The sequence below is a fragment of the Cryptomeria japonica genome, chromosome 3, assembly GCF_030272615.1.
Source record: "Cryptomeria japonica chromosome 3, Sugi_1.0, whole genome shotgun sequence".
In the NCBI taxonomy this organism is placed as follows: Eukaryota; Viridiplantae; Streptophyta; class Pinopsida; order Cupressales; family Cupressaceae; genus Cryptomeria; species Cryptomeria japonica.
The window spans coordinates 419,755,925-419,781,494 of NC_081407.1; the positions used below are offsets into that span (position 1 = coordinate 419,755,925).

Sequence of the window (25,570 nt, forward strand, 5' to 3'; positions counted from 1 at the left end):
TCCAGACGGTAATTGTCTCCATAGCCTTTTTTTTACAGACAACTTAACAACCGGGCCATGGCGAATATTTTTAACTAATAAAATTCCATAGTGTCTTAATCTTGAGGACCTCCCACTCCATATCTAACCTGACGTGCTGGGTATTGCGTATGAGAATAGACAGAATCAATGGGTACCCCTGCGCTTGTCAAATTGTCGACTAAATCTTCCCAGGATCTGCGGGTATAAGCGTTTTCTTTCTCCACAAACAGACAAACAATACGTTCATGTAAGGACTACCCTTTTGTCGGAAATCCGCAGGGAATTGCAGTAGAGAATATACGGAACAGAATTCGAACTTCAGCGTTTTTTTGGTTTCTGATCACTGGCCGCTTCATGGGAGAGTCCCTTTCTGGACAGTCGTGACAAAATGACGACGCTTTTTTATTTGGGTTTACTATGTTTCTCGTGGCTGAGATTTGCTCGAAATTTATGGTATTTTTTTGTCACGGTAGGCTTTATTTCCTGTTGATTGTGAATATCGACAGCCGGCTGCCAATTTAAATGATACACACTGACGCCTGCTGATCTATTTCGAGACTTGAGGAGAAAGAACGTTATATTACTTTCCCCCAATTCAACATTACTTATTAATTTATGGTCTGGAGATTATTAAAGCACAGGGCTGTGGGGATATACAGAGATTTAGACTTTGAAAGAAAGCATCCTATGGAAGGACTGCCTCCTTCTATCAGTAGCTGCATAGTTTGCACTAGACTCCATGGATTGGAGGTAGACGGATCGTCCATATCCTGGTTCTCTGAGTCAACGCCTATTTGGGTAAGGAAAATCCTCTTGTTGGGCAGGTAGAGGTTCGAATAAGGGTGCAAGTGTTTGAGCTCTGAGCTTTCCCCCAATCAAAATCAAATTAAAAAGAATGTGAATCTAGTTGTAACTGAGCATGGATTGAACTCATGACCCGGTGGGCATCATGAAATTTTAGCATAAGAGAGGGGGAAAACATTTGGGGTAACTGCAATTAGTCCTCTTCGGTCCTTCATTGCTTCCTGGTTCTAGTTTCATATATTATAGTTTTGTCTTCTTATGGACTGTATTGACATTGGCATATGTGAAGAAAATGAAGAATCCCAATCCCAATCCCTGCTGATCAATGATAATAGCGGGTCGTGTAGGAGTGAGGATAGTGCCAGTGCATGTGCAGGTGCAAGCTTGATAAAGCGGACTTCAGAGGAAGATGGAATTGTAAGGAGGAGGTCACACCATTCTACCAGTAATGTCGAAATGGATTACAGAAGGCTTCAAAACATTTATCGAGACGGTCTACACAGATTCAAAATGGCATTGGCTTGTTTTGGCCTTTATGACTCGTGCGCTGCAAGTTTAATTGCTTCTTGGATGTTATTTTCCTTTTTCACCGTAATAGTTCCTACCGTATTAGTTCTCTGTGTTACTTACAGCAGCTCTGATACCGAACAGATTCAGCTCAATGCAGTCGTTCAAATATCGGAGTCTTCCTTAGCGGCCATTTCTTTCTTGTTCCTCTCTCACAATCTTAAGCAGCATGGATTACAAAAACTATTGTTCCTGGATAAAATTGAACGTCAATCAGAAAAAGTTCAAATCATTTTCAAAAGGGAGCTCACCGTAAGATCTCTTTACCTTCTTACCATAGGTAACATTTGTCTCGTTGTTTTCTCTCTCTTTCTTCTGTCTGATTTGTATTTTTTGAGGTTATATGGGTTCCGTGATATTCAGATATAATTGAAAGACAAGTTTACAGCTATTCGTTATTCCAAGGTGATTCATGGTATATCTTTTAAATATTGCCATTACAGTTTGACCTTTGCATTTCAGAATCGGTAGATCTTTAGATGCCATTCTTTGTATATTGCAAAGGAAACGAAGGGTATCAAATTTGTATTTCTTTCAGAGTCTACAACGGTTTCAGTTTTTATATATTTGTCCATCAAATTTGTGTATTGCAAAGCTAACCAAGTGTATCAAATTTGTATTCTTTCACACTCTATAATGGTTTCAGTCTTTATATTTTTTTGCCAGTCTTAAACTTTATTTTCTATAGCACTCTCCATCCTCCATCCTCTGATCCAATTGCCGGTCTTTTGTTGGAAGTTAATTTTTTTTGTTTTTGGAAAAAGGGGTAGAAATTTATTGAATCAGAAAGATAAGTACACAACCGAGGGGCAACCAGCCCAGCAAAGAGAGCAAAACAAGAAGCTCCAACCAAAAGGTGCCCCAAAAAGGGCCAAAACTAACCAATCATGTTAACCGCAATAATCTAATCCAATGTTTAAGCACAGTCTGGGGACAAGTGACCCTATTCCCCAACATTCGATCCATCCAATTGCTCAAAGCCAACTTAGCCAAACAGTCATCTGCCTTATTCCACTCCCAAGAAATGTAAGTAAAGGAAATTGACTCCAAAGAGTCCCTTAGACCAAGAATTTGTTTGCCCACCAATGCCAGATGCCAAAATCCTCAAAATCCTCAAGAACTTGAAACCTCAAAATCCTAGCAATCCTGGCCTTAATGAGTATTAACGAAGAAGATAAAGGATTTATCTTCATTAGTCTTTTGCCCTAAAGCGGCCAAATAAATATCCAGAGTCTTTCTAAAGTTAGTTGCCTGAATAGTTTTGGCAACACCCACAAAGCCATGTCATCCACAAATTGAAGAAGAGAATAAGGAGGTAGTCCACAACCCCAATTCCAATTCTAAATCAATCCTTGCCTTACACGAGACATAATAAATCTTTTCAGTCCTTTTGCCATTAAAATAAACAGGTAGGGGGAGAGGGGATCACCTTGCTAAAGACCTCTAGAAGCTTCAAATAATTTTGTAGGCTCACTATTGATAAGAACAACAAAAAGAAGAGGAGGTGATGCAACTCATAACTCAATTGATCCACTCACTACCAAAACCAAAGGCTGCAAGCACTTTTTGTAGGAAGGTCCATTTGACTCTGTCATAAGCTTTGGTCATTTCCAATTTTATGAACATTGCCTTCTCCTTGGAAGTTGCCATAAAATGAATAGCTTTCGTTGCTATGATAATCCCATCAAGAATTTGCCTCCCAACAACAAAACCTCCTTGCTCTTCACAAACTTATTTACTCAGCCATGGCTTAAGCCTTTCTGCAATCAACCTAGTGATTATTTTATAAATCGTATTACACAGAGCAATTGGACGAAAGAAGTCCAAAGAGTTAACTCCTTCCTTTTTAGGAATGAGAGCAAGGAATCTAGCACTCATGGCCCTTAGCATTTGTTTGCTTCTGTGAGATTCCTGTGCCACCTCCAAGAGGTCTAACTTAATTATCTCCCAAAATTTTTGGTAAAATTCTATAGGAAAGCCATCCGGACTTGGAGCTTTACCTTCTTCATTCCATTTACAATTTCTTCAACTTCAAATAAAGAGATAGGTCTAAGAAGGTCTTCATTCATCTCATTAGAAACAATAGGGGGAATACAATCCATCACAAGACCCTCTTCCACACTTACAGGGTTAGAGTCCTCAACAAACAAAGCTGCAAAGAATCTAGTGGCCTCTTGTGCAAAATCCCTGAAGGAAGAAAGTTGAGCTCCCTTTAAGGATATGAGAGAAGTAATGAAATTCCCATATCTTCTTTCACTAAGTTATGAAAGAACTTATTGTTCTTTTCACCTTCTTGGAGCAATCAACTCATGACTTCTGCTTCCAATAGATCTCTTGACGAAGCTCATATTCCTCTAACTCCTTCACTGCAACAGCCTCCTCTCTATACAAATCTTTCGATAAGCCTTGATCTCGAGTTTGGTAAGTAATAGCATCCACCCGAGATTAAGCATTCACCTTCATCCAGAAAATATTGCCAAAACACTACCTATTCCACCTTTTAATCTTATACTTGACAAATTGCAATTGCTTGACAAAAGAATACATTGCAGTACCATAAGAAGGCTTTCCAACATGCCACCATTCCAACATAAGGTCATGAAGGGAAGGGTCCCAAAGCCACATAAGTTGGAACCTGAAAGAGGGATTTTTTGACTCAGAATTGAGCTGTAGAAAACTTGATTGACCAATGGTCAGATCCTCTCCAATCTAAAATCTTAGAGCTAGTCATCCAATTATCTCTCATTCAATAACAAGACACCAAAAATCTATTTAACCTCTCAACTATAGCCTCCCCTCCACATCTTCTATTATTCCAAGTAAACACGTCATTGGTATGTTTAACATCTACTACCTCAAGAACTCAATATTGTCCTTCAGAAGCCCCGTAGAAGAATCAAGCCTGATATTGCCACCTCTTTTCTCATCCAAACTTGAAACTGCATTAAAATCCCCAGTCAAAATCCAAGGGCAAAGAGGGGCGAAAGAGCAAACATATCTAATATGAGACCAAAACAAGGATCCTCCCATGAGAATAGTTGGAGCATAAACATTAATGAAAAGAAGATTCTCACCAGATTCACAACTTGCAACAACCATAGAAATAGAATACCTACTAGAAACCCACCAAAGTGGGACTAGCTTACGTGGATCCCAAAAGAAAGCCATAGCCCTTAAACTGCCCCGAGCCCTAATGCGCTAACAATGATTGTGAGCTCAAATCTTGGAAGCCCTATTTATCATACCATCAACCGATAACTTAGTTTCCTGAAAGAAGACTACATTAGGAGAATGAGATCCAATCAATTCACAAATAGCCTTTTGTCTAGGGATGTTATTCAACCCTCTTACACTCCATGAGAGGACAATCATTTCCGAGATGGACGACATGTGAATCTATGGTCTTTACTAAACCATACTCAACCAAGGGCTCACCAATTAACTTCACCTTTTCCGGATCTTTCTTCCTACCCACTTTAGGAGGCTTCTCAGGAGCACCCTTTTTGAGAGTTTTTTGCTGTAATCCCAAAACAGGTGGGGTTCCCTTACTTTAACTAACATCCTGAGAGCCTTTGGATCCCAACTTAATCTACATAGAATCTGGTAGGGGCTTGCTCAAATCTATTTCAATACAAACCACAGGCATAAGTGATTACCTTTATGTCCATAGTTTGTTGTGACAAGCCCATTGGTTTACCAAGTAAGAACACCATCGAGTGGAAAATGTAAAACTCCATCGAGAACCACATAAGCCACACCCATACTAGAACCCTTGAAGGCAGCTCCTTCGTAGGGTTAAATCCAACATGCCACAACTTAATAAAGAGCCTGACTTATTGTAAAAATAAGGCTCCCCTTCAAAAGCTCTATTTCTATCTAAGATGCTCAAAAAAAACACCAATAACTGTTTGCAACCATCTTTAACTCCATTTCACCTTCCGAGTTCCATGTGCAACGAGCCCATGATTCCAGAAAGGGTAGAGAAACTCGTATACCCATAAACTTGCAAATCAAGGCATGAGTGGACAAGTAATTGACATCCACTTCTACAGTCTCCAGTTGAATCACAAGCACTGGCCTCTGTTCACTTCTAGCCAGACAACCATTCAACTTCGAAGGTCGAAAACCACCATTAAGAGAAGCATTTTCCCCAATAGTGGTATTATTCAATCTAATACTTGAATTTTCTTGCATAATGGGGGAAGAAATACCCCCTAACACCACAACTTTAAAGGGAAGGTTCTGTTTTAGTGTAGAACCTCCATGTAGAGCCATGCAAGCCCAATGAAGAAAAAAACAGAGCCCAAGAAACCCCACCCACCAAACCTTAAAAAACAACACTCAGGGAAAAAATCCCCAAAAAACCACCCACAAACAAAGGATCTGCTCCTGTCCAACCAGAACCAGCACACTACACTACCCCGGAGCCATAGAATGCAAAGAAAAAACCTCCAAGCACCTGCAACAAAACCCCCAACCATCTGCAGCCAAAACTCCACCCCACCCCACGAACAGCAAAAATAAATCGTTTAATGCCTTCCCTCAGTCAATCAGAACCTACGCTCAGGCAATGCTACAGCCAAACGGTCCTAGCACAGGCCACAGTACCCAAATGTCACGGTCGCAGAGCCATCCCATCATCCTTTGCTGGAAGTTAATTCGTTTGATAAGATGCATTTTTATTGTTTTTCTGGGTACACTGCAACTGTTATGGTTCATGAAATTGTAGTCTTTTGGACAAATCATCAGTTATAATGTCTTTGAGCATTTATGGCCAGGTTATTGACAGTGAGTGCTTCATGAATTCAAATAAGTTCTATACAGGAAACCATCTTTGCTATCAATATATGCAATCAAATCACAAGAGCTCTCTTTCTTTATGTCTTTATGAATTCGTTCTTGTTCTTCAGAGATAATGAATTGTAACTTCTGATGTTGCTGTGTGAGCAGGTTGCTGTGTCACTAGTTGTGAGGATTCTCCTTCCCTGTTTCATTGCTGAGATTATCTGTCAAATCTGGTGGTTTACACAAGTTTCAGTTAAATTACTATTTATTGAGGATACGATTTTTATCCGAATTATCTTGTGTGGGACTGTCTTGCTCTCATGGCTCTACCGGATGAGTCTGTTCCTTATTATCTGCGTTCTATTTCGGCTTATGTGCTCTCTCATGCTTAGTCGGTTTGAGGACTATAGTAAGCTTTTCAAAGGTGTGTCTGATGTTTCAATCATCTTGAAGGAGCATATGAACATTCGTCAGCAGCTTTTCACTATTAGCCACAGATTTCGCATCTTCATCCTCTCTTCATTGGTTGCAATCACTGTCAGTCAATTTGTATCACTTTTTATAGCAACAGCTTCGTCAATAAGTATCAGCTTGCCCAAAGCTGGGAACTTGGTGGTAATAAGCTACTTTCTTTTCAAAAGCAGATTGTTTTGAATTATTGTTTGCAACTCTAATAGGAATAATTTGCACAAGATAGTGTTAAAGTGTCACAAAAACTAGTTTTGCTGTATTTTCCAACCCTCGTATTTTATGGTAATATGTGATCAGTAAATATTGTTTGGTGGTTGTAGGAGGAATGCAGGTTACAAGATCCAAGGGATCTTGGTTAGTAATGAGGTACACGTTAGAAATTTATTGCCTTGACTCAGGATTAGAAATTACAGCATCTTTGAAGGCTCCTTCCTTTGCAAGGCTACTTGTGCTATGTCTTTTGGATTGGAGTTTAGCCACTATAGGTTGCTCTGTTAATCTTTTGTTGGCCTTTTTACAGTGGTACTTGTTTTATAACTGATTGTAGTTTTTTTAGTTGTATTGATCTATTTTGATTATTCATTGACATTAATATAGATTATTTCTTCTTTTGTTCTCAACCCATTGGCCAACAAGATAGCATTTTTTTCTTTCGTTCTCAATCCATTGGCCAACAAGATAGCATTCTTTTTATGAATCTTGTGTTTCGAGTCTCAATGAATATATTGTCCTTGCTAAACAAACTGTTGTTTTCCTCAATTTCCATCTCTAGCCTTAGTAACCTTCCAACTGACCATGTTCAAATGGATTTTAATACTTTCTATTTTCCATTTCTGATTTTGATTTAGACCTATCAGTTGCATCTGCTATTTAGGGAAAGCCATATATTTTCTCAGTTCTATGTTTATGTCATTTCATAGTTGAAATTTAGAGCCTTTGGGCATTTTTGTTATAATTCTTATATAATATCTATGCACATTGACAATGAAAGCATTTGAATTTTGTTAATTTGTTTGTCGATTCTCACGTGAAATCTCAATTAAAGTGTGATGCTATGTATTAAACTTCTATAATGTCTGTGATGAATGCTTTATCAATATTTGATATGAAATTTGGAAATTCTCTATATTTTTTAAAATTTCATTATTTTTTAACAGTCGTCCCCTAAAAACTAGCACTAAAGTACCCTTGCACCAGAAACAGTCCCATTGTCCGCTATCGCCCCTGTTTGGGGAAGCATAGGTAATATTCCGTAGCATTTTCAAATTTGTTGATCTACAGGTTAGCATACATGCATTCTAACTACAGCTGGTGTCACAAAAAGAACTTCCTTTATTCCCAAAGTTTACTCCATAGATTTAATGGATACATACAATGAAGCAACATATGATCCACCAATTCATTTGCTGATTCATACAAAGCACATCTAGAGGACTTGTAGAAGCCTCTTTTCATTAGGTTAGTATAAGTAAAGTTTTGTTCAACAAGACAAGCCATGCAAAAGTATTGCTTTTTTAGGGGGCTTCTTTACACTATATCAATCTCATTGGTAAGAAATGATTGGTATATGACAAATTATATCCTTTCTTGACTTTGTAGGAGCCAAACGGGTTTTGTTCCATCACAAACAATCCTCCCTTGAAAAATTGGGAACACGGATTGCACTCATATAGGATGACAAAAAACATTTTTGATCTTTCGGAAAAGGCAAATTACCCAAGTATTTCTAGCAAAGATGTAAATATCTTAATCGGCAATAAATCTTTTGGCCGAAATTTTTTTTAAAATCGGGAATCGGGAAAAAATCGGCAAAATTATCGAACATTTGAAAATATATAATTTCTTAAAATATTCTAAATGTAAGTATTAATTTCTTAAAATATATCATTGGTCAAATATTAAATGTAGGTATTAAATATAAATTGAGTGCTCTTTCCTAAAAGGGATTTCCCAGGGCATATATTGTATATGCATTGTTTCTCTATTAAATATTTTGTCATTCTATAACTTATTGCATTGCTTTTCTAATGGATTAGTGTGGGAATTGTCTAGTTTCTTTACACCCTTGACTAGAAGGTTTGGCCACAAGTGCCCACGACTGCAACCTTACTAAAGGAATGCATATTGGTCAAAAACCCTGTTGATAACCAAACCTGGAAGTGTCGAGTGTTGGAAGTCGCAGGTAGAGCGTGTTCTGGTGTTGGGTAGAAGGGAGGTCATGTTCCGGCTAAAAAAAACCTTTTTGCTTTCATTTCGCGTGACATTTGAGGGTTCGCGACTTTATGTTTAATGCATTTTTTTAATGCCGATTTTCTGCATTTAAATCGCAATTTTTATTGAATTCGAATCAGGATTTTTTGGGAATAAATCGGACGCGATTTATTTTAAGATTTAATCGTTTGGGCGCAAATGAATAGCGATAAATCGCTATTTGCTCGATTTTTTTAATGATTTTTACATCCTTGATTTTTAGGACCTTTGAAATTGACCATCCTCATCCAACAAAGTCTAGTAATCATAGACTTTGCTCCTCGAAGAAGCTTAAAGAAAGTTGTTTGCCCTCCTCTAGATTTGGCATATTAATTGAAGGGCGGTTTCCTAGCCATGAATCATGCCAAAAACCTGCTAGGCACCCATTGCTGATGTCCCAAGTCAAAGTCCTGTATTTCCAATCCCCTTTTGTATAACCAATCCTTCATTTATAAATTTGTGGGTTGCTCCACTATCAATTAGAATTGTAACTTTTTACCATTGCAGAACTCTGCAAACTGTAAAAGGATGATATCTAAGAGCACCAGAAATGGTGGCAAGGATGCTTCTTGAAGATTCTTTTACATGTTTACTTTCAAGTTTTGATTCATTTGCCTTCATTTCAGGTTCATATTCCTTTGTTTCTAATTCTTCATCTGAAACTACCTCTATGTAATGTGTTTGTCCCTTACCAAGATGTCTTAGTACCCATGGCTCCTTTCAAGAGAAGCACAATTTCTTTCTTCTTAGTTCATTCTTGGTTTCTTCCTCTTTGCTTGTTCTTTAAGGTATTTCTTTCTTATGAAATATGTTCTTCTGAAATGGCTTCTTTTGTTGTACCACTTGTAGTATCTTAGGGTAGAATTTGCTTTTAGGTACAAATGTTTCCAAAGTTAAAGCCCTTTCAATGGCTTCTTACAAAGATAATAAGTCAAAAACCTTAACCCAACCTTTAAGAGGCTTAGTTAAACCATCCATGAAAATAACAATAAGTTTCCTTTTGGAGACATTAGAAACCATAATTGACATCTTTGAAATTTTGCCACTTAGTTGTCTATTGTCTCAATTGAGCCAATTCTCCAAAATGAATCTTAGGCTCCTACCTATCTAACCTATCAATAAGCCGTTGGATGGATTCATTATATGAACTATTAAAATTGTGTCCTTGAGTAACCAATCCACGGTACCACCACTAGTGAGCTATTCCTTTTAGATTTAAGGTAGCAAATTTAATAGCTATTCTGAACATGAGGTTGAGGAAAAAGTATGTATCAAACTTTTGAACTCAAACACTAGCTGTACATTTGTTTGACCCATCATTAGAGGGAATGGTCAACTTACCCAATTTGAGCTGTAAAACTATACGAGATTGATTTACATTTTACCTCCTCTCATTCTTTTGCCCAATTTTTATTTTTAGATTGAGAAAATCAGTGAGACATTTTTGCATGAAATGCTGGTCCAAGAGCCTCGTATTCATCAAAGTAGGCTAAAAAGTTGTTTCCCTCCTAATTTTGTTGTTCCTCTTCTTCAATTTCTGCTTCTCTCTATAAGAACTTAGGCTAGAAAGGCTTAGATGCAGAACCCACAATTGTTTTGTTATTCGTAGCAGCAATAACACTTTCCTCACCTGTAGGGCTTTGGGAAGGTCTTGGAGTATTTAAATTCTACATTGTTTGTAACAGTTCCGTTATAAATTTTTATCTGTTGTTAGCCCTGACTCATACTGATGGTGGCATTATATTGAATGTTAACGTTTTCTTCATTTGTTGGAACCTTCTTACTTTTATGCCCCATTTCTCTCTTCACCTTGATCCTGTAATTTTCTTTGCTCACTCTAATAAAATCGCATTTCTCTATCATTGGGCTGCATTAAAAATGTTAACTCTAACTCTGCAAGCTAGCAAGATAATGCTTTGATACCACTGTAATGACTTTCTCTAATATTTTTTTAACAATCTCAGATCTTTTTGGTGATTTTGATGCAGTAATGGAGTAATAGCAAAATGCTAAATAACAACATACAATACTGATAACATAAACTTTTCTAGATCTAACAAGAAATTTGATATAATGAATTGAAACCTAAGGCAATTTATCAATGCAATATCAACCAAATATTCTGAATATAATATCAGCAATGATGATATACATGTAAAGGCTGCAAAAGCACTTACAAATTTCTGGTAGCAATCTTTGATATAAGTATGATCTTTGAAATATTATTATTAAATTATTTCCATAATTTTATGCCTTGGCCTATGGGAAATAAGAAATATGCAATGGGTCCTCCAATTTCCTATAGATACTCGGTACTCCTAGGTAGTGATTGCCATTTTTGAATGCTTGTTCCAACTTTGGCCATGCCAATCTTTGGTTTGGGCTTACTATGAGATATCGTATTAATACCTTAATACCTTGTATCTTAATGTTCCCAAGTAGTCGACTATCTTTATTTTGGTATTAAAAATCCTACAGATTCTATAAAATGAATAAATGTTATTTTATATCCTTATATCTCTTAGAAACAATTGCTGTTTCATACATGTATCGCTTGTTCTGTTAGATGGAGTACTGGATCTTTTGTTGTTCCCTCTTGTGCTGTTATTTAGGATTCCATTGCTGCAGTTTCATTTACATAACTTCTTTTTCACTTCTTTTTCTTACTAGAGGGTGGTTTTTGCCCTTATCCCATGGGTCTTATATGTAAAATAAATCCTTTCCAAACATGCTATCAAAATCATTTGCACACTCTTCTATCCATTAGTTCTTTCTGATGCTTGTGATAATTTTTGGACACACTTCTTGTTTCTCTTGTTTTTGGTTCTAATCTCTTTCATCTCTCTTTAAATTTAAATGCTTCATCTCTAACCTTGGGCTATTCTTAATTGGCATCGATTGGCACAGGGATTGACACGTGGATCAGGTGGTTTGTGTACTTAATTTTTTTTTCTATAGTTAGGGGTTTATGGGTCATCACAGTATTTCATGTTTCCTTCCACTTTATTTCTATTTAAACATTTTTTTTCCTTTGTGACTCCTGTTTCCTTCCTCTTCTTCACCATACTCATCTCTCTATATACACCACTACCTCATACTATCTGCTTGTTTTCTCTTCTAACTAATCTAAATATTATCCTCTAATCCTTCATTATCCTCTACAAGATTACCCTCTTATTGGTTATCTTCAAATTTCTGCTTATTGTCTCTATATTCTTTTGATGCATCATTAACTTATAATTTTTCTCCTGATTACTTTCTTCATTTCTTCCAACTGTTACTCTCTCAACTTCCGCTTCTTCTCCCCTACTATTTCTATCTTATCTAATAATGACATCCTCTCTCATCACTTTCCTTAGTTGTCTTAACACCCTCTCTTCTCTGAACTTATTCCCTGTTCATCATAATCGTCCTTACTTTTCTCCTCTTACCCCATTTAATGGGCACATCATCTTCAAAAAAATAAACTTTTTGTTAATGTTATCTTTTGCTTTGTCTTGCAGTCTTTCTACCCTTGATAAATTTTGTGGGGCTTCTGAATTTTCTCAACATAACCCATTAGTTATGTTTTTACCAAGTAATTTATTTTAAAGCTTTGGACTTTTTGTTAGTTTCACCTTCTCTATTGTGTGCCGAATCAGCCATCGTTCTTAGCTTATTCACTCAAATTTCCTCTCGCTTCTTTTCTCTTCTCACTTCCTCTATCAATCTCTCCTCTTTGAAGCTCTTCCTAACTCACTTCTCATTCACTCTTTTCCGCTGCTCTTTTTTCATTTGCTACCTGTTACTCATAACTTGACTTTTGACATACCCTACCCTATTATTAGTCTCTTAATATTTGTATTTATCCCAACCATAATAACCGGTCTACCTCATCATTTACTCTACCTTATTGGATCCTCCCTTTATATGGTGCACCTTCCCTTAGGTGCCTAGCCCCTGAAATAAGTTTCTTACAATTAGGGAATAGCCGCTCCTCTCAGCATCCATGGCCACATGATATATGAAAATGAGCAGTAGAACTCATTGTTGTGGGATCAAATAAATTTGCCCTTAAGAACAGATATATGTTTTCCTCGTTCTTTGCTTCTTTCTTAAAAACTTTCTTTAAATGATTTTCCACCGTTCTTCAATCTTTATTAGTGTAGATTCCAGAACTGTGGTGGATGCTTTCCTCTAGGTATTACTTATCCAAGATCTTGACAAGGAAAACAAATGTTGGCTCATGTTGGAAGTGTTTATGCCAACTTATAATTCAGACATTTCCACATATATGCTCCAGTACACGGGTATTTCTTATTCCAACTTCTCATTCTATATATGTATTTATGACAATGCTACCATGTGCTGTCTAGTTTGCACAACACACTCTAATACTATTTTACATATAACTTCTTTGTATTCTTCTATGCCATCACTATCATATTGCAATGGCATATTTAATGTATCAACAGATTTGCAAAACTTAGGGACATGATTGTTAGATATGCCCCCTTTCATCCATGGCTTTAGATTATACTGCAAATCACTGTATGATGCCACATAGGCTGAGCCATAGTTACAAGACTTGGAGTCAGAAAACTGATATTTGACTCAGACTCAAGAATAGGCTTAACACTTTTCAAAAAGGTAAAACATAAAAATATTCAAAAACATGAATTAAAAAAAAAAAAAATTGGCTTAGACTCAGCTGAACTCGTTGAATTTTGAAATGGGTCTGCAGGCCTCATTTGGGTCTGCCTGAACCAGGGCTTGCTGGGTAACTGGTGAATCTGGTAACGACAGGCCAAATGCTGCCACTGCTTTGTGTTGCCAATCTACCAACTTTGAGGTGCAGGGGTATGTAGATTGACTTCATAGTGTATGTGAATGGTCTATACAAATCAACGAAAACATTCCCCACTAAGGTTCATGCAAATTTATAGTATGTATGATTCAAAAATACAAATATTTAAAATGGTTATAATTGGTGTTGTGTCCAATGGAGTGGAGAATATGGGCGTCAGCTAAGAAAGCAATCATCAGAACTGAATAGGCTTGGTATTGGAAGGAAACATAAAAGATAACAAACAAACTTGTTCAAGTTTGGTATCAACTGAAATGGATTTGACCAATATTGGCAATGATGTTGGATTGTGGCACTGTATATGGTGCCCACTTGAAGAGAGAGAATTTGCATGGATGAGGACTTAGCATCCAGATCAATTAGTGCAACTAAGTGATATATTTTAAAACCTTGTTATTGTTCTCATCAATTTGAAAAGAACCCTTTAGTGCTCCTTGTAAAGATTTGAATGTTTTATTCTGGTATCAGCCATCAGGTTGCATCTAAAAATTGTTGGTAGTTATCATATTACATTGCATGCTTGAGATGGTAATCTTAATTTTAGTCTACCAAGCAGCTTTTCTACATAATCTTCAGAGATACTTCATCATACTGGTGACATGGAGAGCTACCATAAAACATGCAAAGTTTCTTTATAATCATTCATATTTGCTTATTTTCTTGATGAAAAGAAGACTAGTTTCCTTCCGTCATTTGTGTACATGTCATAATTTCATACAACATTAGTACCACTTCCTTATTTGTTCTTTTTGAACTGCAGGTTTGTGCGGCAGTTCAAGTTACAGGATTTGTGCTCTGTTTACATGGAGCTGCAAGGATCACCCACAGAGCCCAGAGAATTGTGTCTATGGCTAGTCAGTGGCATGCTTTGGTGACCTGTCAATCATACACGTCTGATTCAGATACCGAAAACATGACTGAATCACTTGCTTTAGCTGTTGACGACATGTCCCTCTCACCAAGTGAATATGCAAGTGATCTAGAATCAGTTGGAAATATTTGCAATATTATTCCCTCAAAAGATGAATTTCCTTCTTATGAGGAGAGACAGGCTTTTGGTGAGTTTACATGTTGAACTACTTCTGCTGAGTATCTACAATTTGAGTTTGAGAATATAACTATTGTTTATTCTTGTTCACTTTCAGTTTTTTTCTAGCATATTCTATGCCTCAATATTACTCCTTCAATGACACTGTTCCTTTGGTTTGGTGTGGATCCACTCACTGTTTATCTTGTTCAACAGAATAAATTTTCTGGGGGCTCTTATTGGACTTATTTTAAGTCCAATAAATTGAATAAATTGTCGATCTGATTTACTCTTCTGTTTTCGTTAAGCATATGCTAATCTTTTTTCGTGTGGATTCTTAAGCTTGATACGTGCTTCTCTCTTTTTGTTATCTTCTACATTACTGCTTATTTGAGCCTTGGAAGGATTTTCTCTAAGATGATGTTTTGGTTTCAAACAGGTCTTGTCATCCTGCACCAATTCTGTTCTTTTTTAAATTTGTATCTTTTGACATCATTGTAATATGTTTACACACTTTTAAAGAAAAATATACATTCAAAAGCATTTAAATTTTACTTTTCTTTTCTGTTCTTTCAGTTTTTAACCTCCATTGAGCTTTAATAATCTCTTCAAATGTCGAGTTAGCTATGCCATCATTTGAGAATGCCCTATTTGGTATTCAAAGTGTGATGATATAAAGGTTACCTATGATGCTATTGGTCTAACTTTTTGCCATGTTGCATGGCATTTGTGTTAGCTATAATATAGAAGTTAAAGCTGGCTACCAATTTTATAAATCTAGAAAGTTATCATAGCTCAAATACCTTTGGGCTCAAAAGTTGGATGCTTCCTTGCAAGTTTGTATTTTGAATTTTCACAACCTCGAAATCTCCTTCGCATGACAGAATACCAGCCATATCTATGTATAAATGATAATTAGACTTCTACTTAGGCATTCATAATCAATATTAACTTTTAACCTTGCCTCCCCCTAAAGACTCTCAACAACCTTTATTTTAATTCAACCAATTTGAGGAATTTTGATTGTAAAATTGAGGATCGTGTCATACAAAGTGCTTCATGTCTAACATCACAAATTATCATTCTAGATTTTCATCTAGTACATAACAGTCTAGGTTTCGTTCGCATATATATATAAGAGCAAAAAAAATCAGAGACTAGAAATTTGTCCTGTATGCATGAGATCTTTCATGGATGAAGATTACTGATGTTGTATCCTACCCTAGTTTTTCATGTAAAAAAAATATGTCTGCATTTTACAAATCTAATTCCAAATGTGGGTAGGTTTCTCAAGCCAATTGAGATGGCCCTATAAGGATAGAGTAGGGACCAAGAGGCTGCAATCAGGGCCTAAGCTTAGGAAATTGGCATATCATTATAATTACTTGTAGCACTCCCCTGAGGCTTCACTAAGTCGCTTGGTAGGATGATTTAAAAAATAATGTAAGAGGGAGCTCATGGTGGGAATAACAAAATTGGAAAAAGAAATTTGATGTGTCTATTTTTTTATATACGTTACATGAAAAATTCATACTAACAGATTGAAACTGTTGTGGAAAGGAAACAACCATCATAACTATTGCACCAATGATATGATAAGAGGCTGCAATCAGGGTCTAAGCTTACAAAATTGGCATATCATAATGATTACTTGTTGCACTCCCTCTAGGCTTCACTAAGTTGCTTGGTAGGATGATTTAGAAAATAATAACGTAAGAGGGAGCTCATGGTGGGAATAAAAAAATTGGAAAAGGAAATTTGATGTGTCTATTTTTTTGAATACTTTACAAGAAAATATCATAGTAACAGTTTGAAACTGTTGCGCAAAGGAAACAACAACCATACCTATTGTGCCTGACGTGAACATATTTATGACTGAAAAGAGATGATAGGATGAATTATAACTCCCCTGGAAACATACAAATACTTGGTACAAATTAACACTGTGAATCATGAATATTTAATAGAGGGCTACAATAGGGGAGAGGCCAACCAGAGGTGGTTGTCGGGATTTCACCCTCTTATTCCAATCATTAAAGTGTGTCAAAGTGTATGACAAGCATGAACTGCCACTAAATGTTCATCTGTGTTAAATTTGTGGTATCCAAGGCTAGTTGACACTAAGACACTCCATAGCTGTCTGCGAAACAAATTTGTTTGTTTCATCCTGAGGCAATTCCCAAAACCAAATGGGATGATATGTGCAAAACTCAAATAGAATGATAATGTCACAAAAAGTAAAGCATCAAGGCAAACGATCTTGAGCTTAGTTATAACTCCCCAGATGATTGGATGCATTATAACTCCCCCGGAAACATACAAATACTTGGTACAAATTACCACTGTGAATCGTGAATATTTAATAGAGGGCTACAATAGGGGAGAGACCAATCAAAGGTGGTTGTCAGGATTTCAACCTCTTATTCCAATCATTAAAGCATGTCAAATTGTATGCCAAGCATGAACTGCCACTAAATGTTCATCTGTGTTAAATTTGTGGTATCCAAGGCTAGTTGACACTAAGAAACTAAGACACTCCATAGCTGTCTGCCAAACAAATTTGACTGTTTCATCCTGAGGCAATTCCCAAAACCAAATGGGATGATATGTGCAAAACTCAAATAGAATGATAATGTCACAAAAAGTAAAGCATCAAAGCAAACAATCTTGAGCTTAGTTATGATCAGAATTTCACTTCAAACCATAAAAAAGTCCTCTAGTAACACTGCTCTATCTTTAATGTTTGATTTGCAACTGATTGCAGAAAATATGGTTTTGTCTGTTACCACAGAATCCTGAGGTTGCCTAGATGCATCAATTTGGCATTTGTTGCTTGGTGTGTTCCTGTAACTTGTAAGTACTCTATCCAACAAATAGGTGAGTCCTCAAATCAGAAGAATATTTTCTCTTTTGTACACATTCCTCCAAATTCAGTGTTCCCAGTGCAGGACTTGATTTGTTTAATACCTGTTTAATCAGCTTTTTGACTTTTCTTATTGAATATTATATGAATATGTTTATTTCTTGCTTTGACACAATCTGCCAGCTTTACAATTCAATGATGAAGATATTTTTTAACAAGAGCTTCTTACACGCCTCTTGAAAAGACAACCCCCCTTGCCTCATTTGCCATTGCTAAATATTTCAAGATAAGCTCCATACTCCTAAAAACTTATTGTAGAAATTTTTTGGTGTATTCAACAATGTTTTGGATAATTGTTTGAATCTTGTTGCAAAGCAGGACTTCTTCACTATCAAAAGCTATGCATGCCAAAGTTTCTCAAATTATCTTCAATATGTACTTAATCATGTATTGAAAATTGCCATTATCAAGATAGGGCCCAGTGGCGAGTGATACAATTTCTTGTTGGAAGTCATTGTTAACTTATATCTATGAAGAAGTAACTGAGATGGAGTTGTAATAACCTTCATCGGCAATGGTGTCTCTCTAAGACATTCTAAGTATCTTGGGAAATTGGTGATTCGCTCTGTAAGAAGCAATCATTTTCCTGACCTTTCCTTCATCTCTCTGCAAATTATTTAGAATTTTCTACAGACAATCCTTATTGAGAATTGGTTTTGCAATTTATATCGTCAATGTCTATTTTTCAAGTTTTAAAAGATTGTCTTGAAGATAGGTTGTAGGGTTGTCAATTGTTTCTAAAAACAAAGAGTTGAATAGTGACATTAAAAGTTCATTGGAAAAGTTGAGACTGGTGGAATCTTTATGACTATTTCCTTCAGTCCAATCCTTATTTGGCCCATCCTAGATAATGATTCTTGTCATGTAATCATCTTAACGGGCATAGGTGCTAACTAGCTTTTTTGTAACAAGATCTCCTAAATGTTTGTATATTTACCATTTGATTTCACTATAACTACCTAGAGACTTGTCTCATGACCCTTGGTACTCATCACCGTTATTGGAAGTGCATTTATGTCTTGAAGACACACATAGGGATGTCTCCAAACACTAATATGTGTCCGAGACATTAGGAGACTACATATGTAGTTTCTCTGCACCTATATACATCTCCTGAAAGAAATCACGGACACCAATATTTTTTTTTTGCATTTTGGGGACGGTGGTGGGATGACAGCAAAAGTAATGTACAATATGTGAAAAATTAATTTTAAAAACAGTAAAAGAAATTACAATTTGTGATTTATAAATTACATTCAGCCATACCTGATATTGGAGGATTTCTTCCAGATTGCAGCCTCAGGGTACAGCATCTCCCTTGGCTCTGCACTGGTAGGAGGCTCATTCTCATATAAAGAGATTTTTGAAGATCCATCTGTAGTTTGTGTCTACGATGTGATGGGAATAGGGCTATGAGATGATAATGTGGAGATATTGGAAGAGGCTGTGAATTCATTGAGTCTGGAGCTTGGCCCTTGCTGGCGGCACAAGTAAAGAGAATATTTAATGCCAGATGCTCTCTCTTGGGGCACATTTCACACTCCAATAAGATTTGTTGTACATTGCTAGTGTATTTTTTATTCTTGAATCTTCAAGGCCTTGCGTGCACCTTACCGTATTAGTATGCCTAGTGTGACGATAAAGCAGAATATATTGTTTGTACTTTCAAAAATGGCATTAGGAAGCCTATATATATGATTCCAAATCCTAAAATCATCATTTCCAAAATTGTCCGCAATAAAAATAGTTTGAGCATCATTGTCCATACATGTTGGCCAGGCAGGTGAAAATGATCATCATTGTTGATGTTGATTTGACAGATTTTGCAGTAAATGGGTTCCTAAAGGGTCTAAAAGGCCTAGTAAGGTTGTTTGTGTGCCATGAGGTCAATATGAGGTTTTTGGAAGGTTATCAAAGGATAACTCCTCTATGGAAATAGATATGGGGATCATTATGGGGATGCTATGAGTAAGGAGAATATGAAAAGCAATGATAAACAAAATATCTCTTGACAAGATACTTAAGCCAGCCTATCCCATTCTTGAATATGGGAGGTTAATCTGCCAACAAGTATCAACAAAGCAAAATTAAGCATGGTTATAAGACTCACTGAGTGCTTGCCAAATTCATGAATTTTTCATCCTTGTGAGTAACTTGCCTTACTCACAAGTGAAAATTACCGAAAAACTCACAAATTAATCTGAGGGACTGGTTTAGATATGGCAAGTCCAACAAGGGAACATGGCCAGTGAAAAAATAAGGAAAACACTAAAACCCCAATATACTGACATTTGTCATTTTTGCCGTCAGAAATTTGAATCTCAGTGGCATGAAGTTGTTATCAAATGGCTAGAAACTTAGAAGGAATTATCAACAATTTAAAGTGTGATTGATATGTTTCTTCGTGGGTTTTTTATTCATTTCTATTTCAAAAGCATCCCGCTTAGTTTTGTTTTCGATGTTCAGATTCTCTTCAATGAGCAAGGCATTATGCAAGGTGGAAAGCACCCAGTATTGAAAAATAATAGGGGAGCAATAGATCAGTGGTACTCTGTGAAGAAATGCAACAAAAATAAATGGAGATGGCCCAACCCTACCTTTTCCATGAGAATCTGACTTGCAATATGTTATAATTCAGCGCTAAACTCTTGATGCAAATAATAGGACCTTTGTTTTTGGCCATGTAGAAGAGGCCCAATGTATGAAACATCCTCAAAGAAGCTTTTCTTATTGACTTAGGCTATTTGTCTAGCTTTGTTTAACTGTGGAGACACCTTCACTTCGCTATTTCCAGAATAAGATGTCTGACTGCTGTAGCACATTAAGTAACACTGCAGCTTTAATATAACGAATGCAATCTCTTTTTTGTATGTGGGCAGTCAGTCAATGAAAAATATGCTGATAGCAGTCCTGATAACAATAGAGTTTGTAAGATGAGGGTATCATGGAAGTTTGGGTTTAATTATAAAGAGTAATTACTAATATAACTGGGGGCTTTTATAACATGCAATCCGCCAGAAAAAAGGTGATGATTAGTAAGACAGATTTTCTATTTAATGTATCTCTCTCTAGATGGATATTCATCTCTACAGAGAGGGAAACGATGCACTCACTCTGGTGTGCTGTTATGGAACTTTTTATTGCATCATCTATTTCAATTTCTAGGATTGTGATAAAGTCTTAATGCTAGTGTGGATGCAGATGATTGGTTTATGTTAATTAGCACCTGCTTCCCAGACTGTTCAACCGATATTTATCAAAGCATGAGAATCAATTTCCCATGCATTAAAGCTACTGCAGGAGAGCTCTTTTGCAGAAAATGTAAGTAATTATGTACTGAATGAGGCATTTAAAACAAAGTTCCCAGACTCGGACTCAGCAAGGCCGACACGACTCGTGACTCGGATATGACTCGGCAATGACTCGGCAAAATAAAAAAAAACCCTTGAAATTTGGAGATTTTTAACAATTTAAAACTTGTTTCATGCACCCATTATTGAATAAAGCTTAAAGACACTATAACATCATCAAATAGAAGCTAATTTGATCACATACATAAACATACATCCATCACATGCGTAGAAATGTAAATTGTAGCTGAAGGAAATAGAAAACATAGATAGATAGAGTTATAAATGTTGTCAAATGTATATAAAATCCATGACATCAAATGTTCCCAAACATATATGTAATTGTAAACAAAAACAAGTCTATGGCTCAGGCTCTAGCTCATCCTCAGCCTCAGCCTCAGAGTAGTTTGTCTTCCTCCTACAAAGGCGTCTAAGGTAGGTCCTGGATGACTAAGTAGCCATAGTCTCCGCTTGTGAGGTGCCACAATGATCAACATCAGTTGTGCCTGTGCCGGATCATGCTCTATCCTCCTCCTCTGCCATAGCCACAGCCTCAGCCTCTCTGTTTGCCTAGTCAACCCACTCATGGTCCTCCTCAGTGAAGACGGGATCAGTAAACTCAGTGATCCACTCAGACTTTGGATTGATCTCCGCTAGAGTGATCGGAGAGGAGTCGATATCCAAAACCTATTGCCTCTTGTTTTCCTTCCTCTCTCTCACTTTTCCTCTCTTCTTCTCACAACTAGCAATTAAAGACCTTTTAGGGTTAAATGAAAAAGAAATACAAAAAAAACATGTCAAAAAACTTTTTTTTTGTTTTTTGCAAGTCAAAACGTGACCTACCTACCGCAACGCGAGTCCTAGGGCTCGGACTCGGCGAGTTTGTCCATAACTCGCCTGACTCACGAGTCATGCGAGTTATGTGAGACTCGTGAGTCAGGCGAGACGAGCTACCAAAACTCACCGAGCTTCACTCAACTTGCCAACTCGGGAAACTCGCCTAACTCGCGGTGAGTTTTGATACTCTGATTTTAAATATTGAGGTCACATAATGAGGCGTTGCTTATAATACAGAAATTATAAGCTGCAACCATCCTGCTAAAGTAAGCCATTTGTTAGCCAATAGTTAAATGGTGGCAAGAATTTTATGTTCTACATTTAATATCCATTGAGTCAGGTGCCTTCCTTGTTGATTTTATGGTAGTGCTCGTTAGCCACAGGCAAACATCAGATCTGTTGCCTTCCCAACCATAGACGAGAAGCTCTTATTGTCACCCCCAAGCACACTACATGTCCTTCATGTTATTGAATTCATGTCTATGGATGCAACCATGACCTTACATATATATGAATCAATACCTCTTAATAGACCTCAAGTTGGCCATATACTTTTGGCGCCAAGGATAGGGTCAAACCTATATATTACAAGTTACATATGAGTCTCCCTTAGTTGCAAGTTACATTTAACTTAATCACAAGTTACACACAAGTGGTTCGCCCAAATAGGGCCTGCCCCAAATTAGACTCATACAACTGAGATATGCAATGCCAAGGCCGACAGGCCACTTGGCATTTTGTGCACTAGGTCGGCCCTAGAAGGGATCTGACCTAGCTACACAACAACACTCCCTCTTACCTAGGGAGGATTCCTTCTGAATAACCAAGTCACATAGTGACTACCACCATGGCTACTCCCATGAATAATTCGTTCACCATAGCTACTCCCAAAGGGTGAACAAGCACATCATGGAATTTCTTCCATGATACCCACCATACCTACTCGCAGAGGGTGGGCTCTCCATGCCTACTCGCAAAGGGTGGAAGAGGGCTTTCACCTCAACCTTCTCCTAGAGAAGCGTGCATTACCACCATGCCTACTTGCAGAGGGTGGAACAAGGGCTCTAACCTCAAACTTCTTCCAGAGAAGAATGCATCTCCACCATACCTACTCGCAGAGGGTGGAACGAGGGCTTTAACCTCAGACTTCTCCTAGAGAAGAATGCATTAACAAGGGATTGCACCTCGAACTTCTCCCTCACAGAGAAGAACTCATTAACAAGGGATTGCACCTCGAACTTCTCCCTCACATAGAAGAATGCATTAACCAAATCTTCATGACGATGTAGCTCCCTTTGAAGCTGAAATGTTAGGCTCCCTATGAAGCTGAAAAAATAATCAGGCTCCCTCTGAAGCAAATATCAACCTTCTGACCTCTTCGTCCAAGGTTGCTTCTGACGATATGTCAGACTCCCTCTGAATGCTAATTCTTCCTCTGCGAAGAAATGCAAGCAATCTTCCTTCCTTGAATGCAATCTCTGATTCGTCCTAGGATTTCTTGGTGGGCATTAAATCGAGACGAAGATCAGCAACAACGCTCTTACTCTCGAGATCCCAAATCTTTAACGTACTGCTGCGTGGCAGCACAAAGCCAATACCTGTTGGTGCTAAAGCAGAGGGCGTAGATGATGTCCCCTGTATCAAGCGAATAAAGCCTCTTTGCCTCAACAAGGTCCCTGAGCACAGTAACCCCATCCTTCCCACCGCTAGCGCAAAGTGAGACGTCGGGCGAGACGGCAACAATGTTCACATAGTCGTCGTGGCCTACAAGTGTGTTCTTGAGCTTGCAGTTGGTGAGGTTCTAGACCTTGACGGTGCGGTCCCAGGACCCCGATACGATCGTGGGGTTAGAAGTAGAGGGGCTGAAGTGAACACAGCTAATCCAGTTAGAGTGTCCACCAACATCGACCTAGATGGTGTACTTGCACTCGCCTAGAGTGTTCCACAACTTGATTGTGCGGTCACGCGAGGCGGACACAATCTGACGATTGTCAATGGAGAAGGCCACACTGAGGACATCCTTGGAGTGCCCCACGAAGCGCCGAGTGGTGAGGCTAGTGTTGAGATCCCAGAGCCTCAACTCACTGTCCCATGACCCCGACAGAGCGAACTGCCCATCTGATGAGATCACCACATCCTGTACGAAGTGAGAGTGACCTGTGAGGCAACGCCTCAACATGCCATAGGTCGTGTCTTTGGTCATCTGCCATAGTAGGATGGATTTTGCTGTTTGCTGCCCTTTAAGTGATCAAAGCTGATCTTCCAATGATGATTGCTGCCTCTTGAAACCAGTTCACAGTCCTTCAAATGATGTTCGCTGACTTCAAGAAGAATTCGCTGACCTCTTAGAAGGATTCGCTGACTTCTTAGAAGCATTCGCTGGATACTTAGATAAATTTGTTGATTAGAGAAGTAATTCACTTGAGTGTATTGAACTCCCTCAAAAACATAGGATCTACCTTCAAGCAGTTAGGCTCTATAGAAGGAACCCGCTCTGATACCATGTTGATTTTATGATAGTGCTCGTTAGCCACAGGCAAACATCAGAACTGTTGCCTTCCCAACCATTGACGATAAGCTCTTATCGTCACCCCCGAGAACACTACATGTCCTTCATGTTATTGAATTCATGTCTATGGATGCAATCATGACCTTACATATATATGAATCAATACCTCCTAATAGACCTCAAGTCGGCCATATACTTTGGCGCCAAGGATAGGGTCAGACCTATATATTACAAGTTACATATGAGTCTCCCTTAGTTGCAAGTTACATTTAACTTAATCACAAGTTACACACAAGTGGTTCGCCCAAATAGGGCCTGCCCCAAATTAGACTCATACAACTGAGATATCCAAATGCCAAGGCCGACAGGCCACTTGGCATTTTGTGCGCTAGGTCGGCCCTAGAAGGGATCCGACCTAGCTACACAACAACATTCCTCTGCCAGGGGTATTCCAAAACAATTCATTATAAATTGTGCAGAAATCTAATATACAAGCTGCAACCATCCTGTTTTAGTAAGCCATTTGTTAGCCAATAGTTAAAGGGTGGCAGGAATTTTATGTTCTACATTTAATATCCATTGAGTCAGGTGCCTTCCCTCTGCCAGGGATGTTCCAAAACAATTATAAATTGTGCAGAATTCCAATATACAAGTTAGTCTTGTACGCATATTTCAGCAGTAGAGTGCCTTATGCAGTAGCATGTTTGAACCTAAGAAAAGGGGACAGGACAGTGTCTGAAAAACTGATATGAAGTTCAACGGCTTACAATGTTTAGACTAGGGCTTCAACAAGTCATTTCATTATTTATTCTGTTGGGGTGCAGCAAAGCTCTTAAATGCATCACAGCTGGATGAATCCCTATCATAGCTGCTTCGATTGGATATGTTAAGGTTGTGTAATTTGATGAATATGGAATGCAACTGACAAAACTGAAGAATTTGGGTATACCATTGAAGAATATGGAGGGGAACGATAACATATATTTATTGGTCTATAGTTGAGAATATATTATATCATTTTTTAAGAGCTGTACTAGATTATTACATGGATCATGCAACACGAGTATATCTTCCTTTGAATTGCTATAAAGTATTTAAGATAATCATTGTCAAAAAGATTGGACTGAAATGCTGGATTGTCTAAAATAACTATATCCTCTATAGAATTGTTCTAAAGTAG

The 25,570-nt window shown here is 37.6% G+C and overlaps 1 protein-coding gene and 1 pseudogene across 1 annotated transcript in view; one reads left to right on the plus strand and one right to left on the minus strand.

Annotated features, from left to right (window-relative positions):
* Positions 1-25,570, plus strand: part of LOC131070454 (uncharacterized) — a 27,032-nt gene continuing 1,462 nt past the window's right edge. The window contains exons 1-3 of the mRNA XM_058006011.2: positions 1-1,644; positions 6,343-6,792; positions 14,505-14,802. Coding sequence (XP_057861994.1) covers positions 1,084-1,644; positions 6,343-6,792; positions 14,505-14,802 — 1,309 coding nt within the window. The 5' untranslated portion in view covers positions 1-1,083. The remainder of the gene's footprint in view (positions 1,645-6,342; positions 6,793-14,504; positions 14,803-25,570) is intronic.
* Positions 23,056-24,615, minus strand: LOC131874642 (small ribosomal subunit protein RACK1-like; annotated as a pseudogene).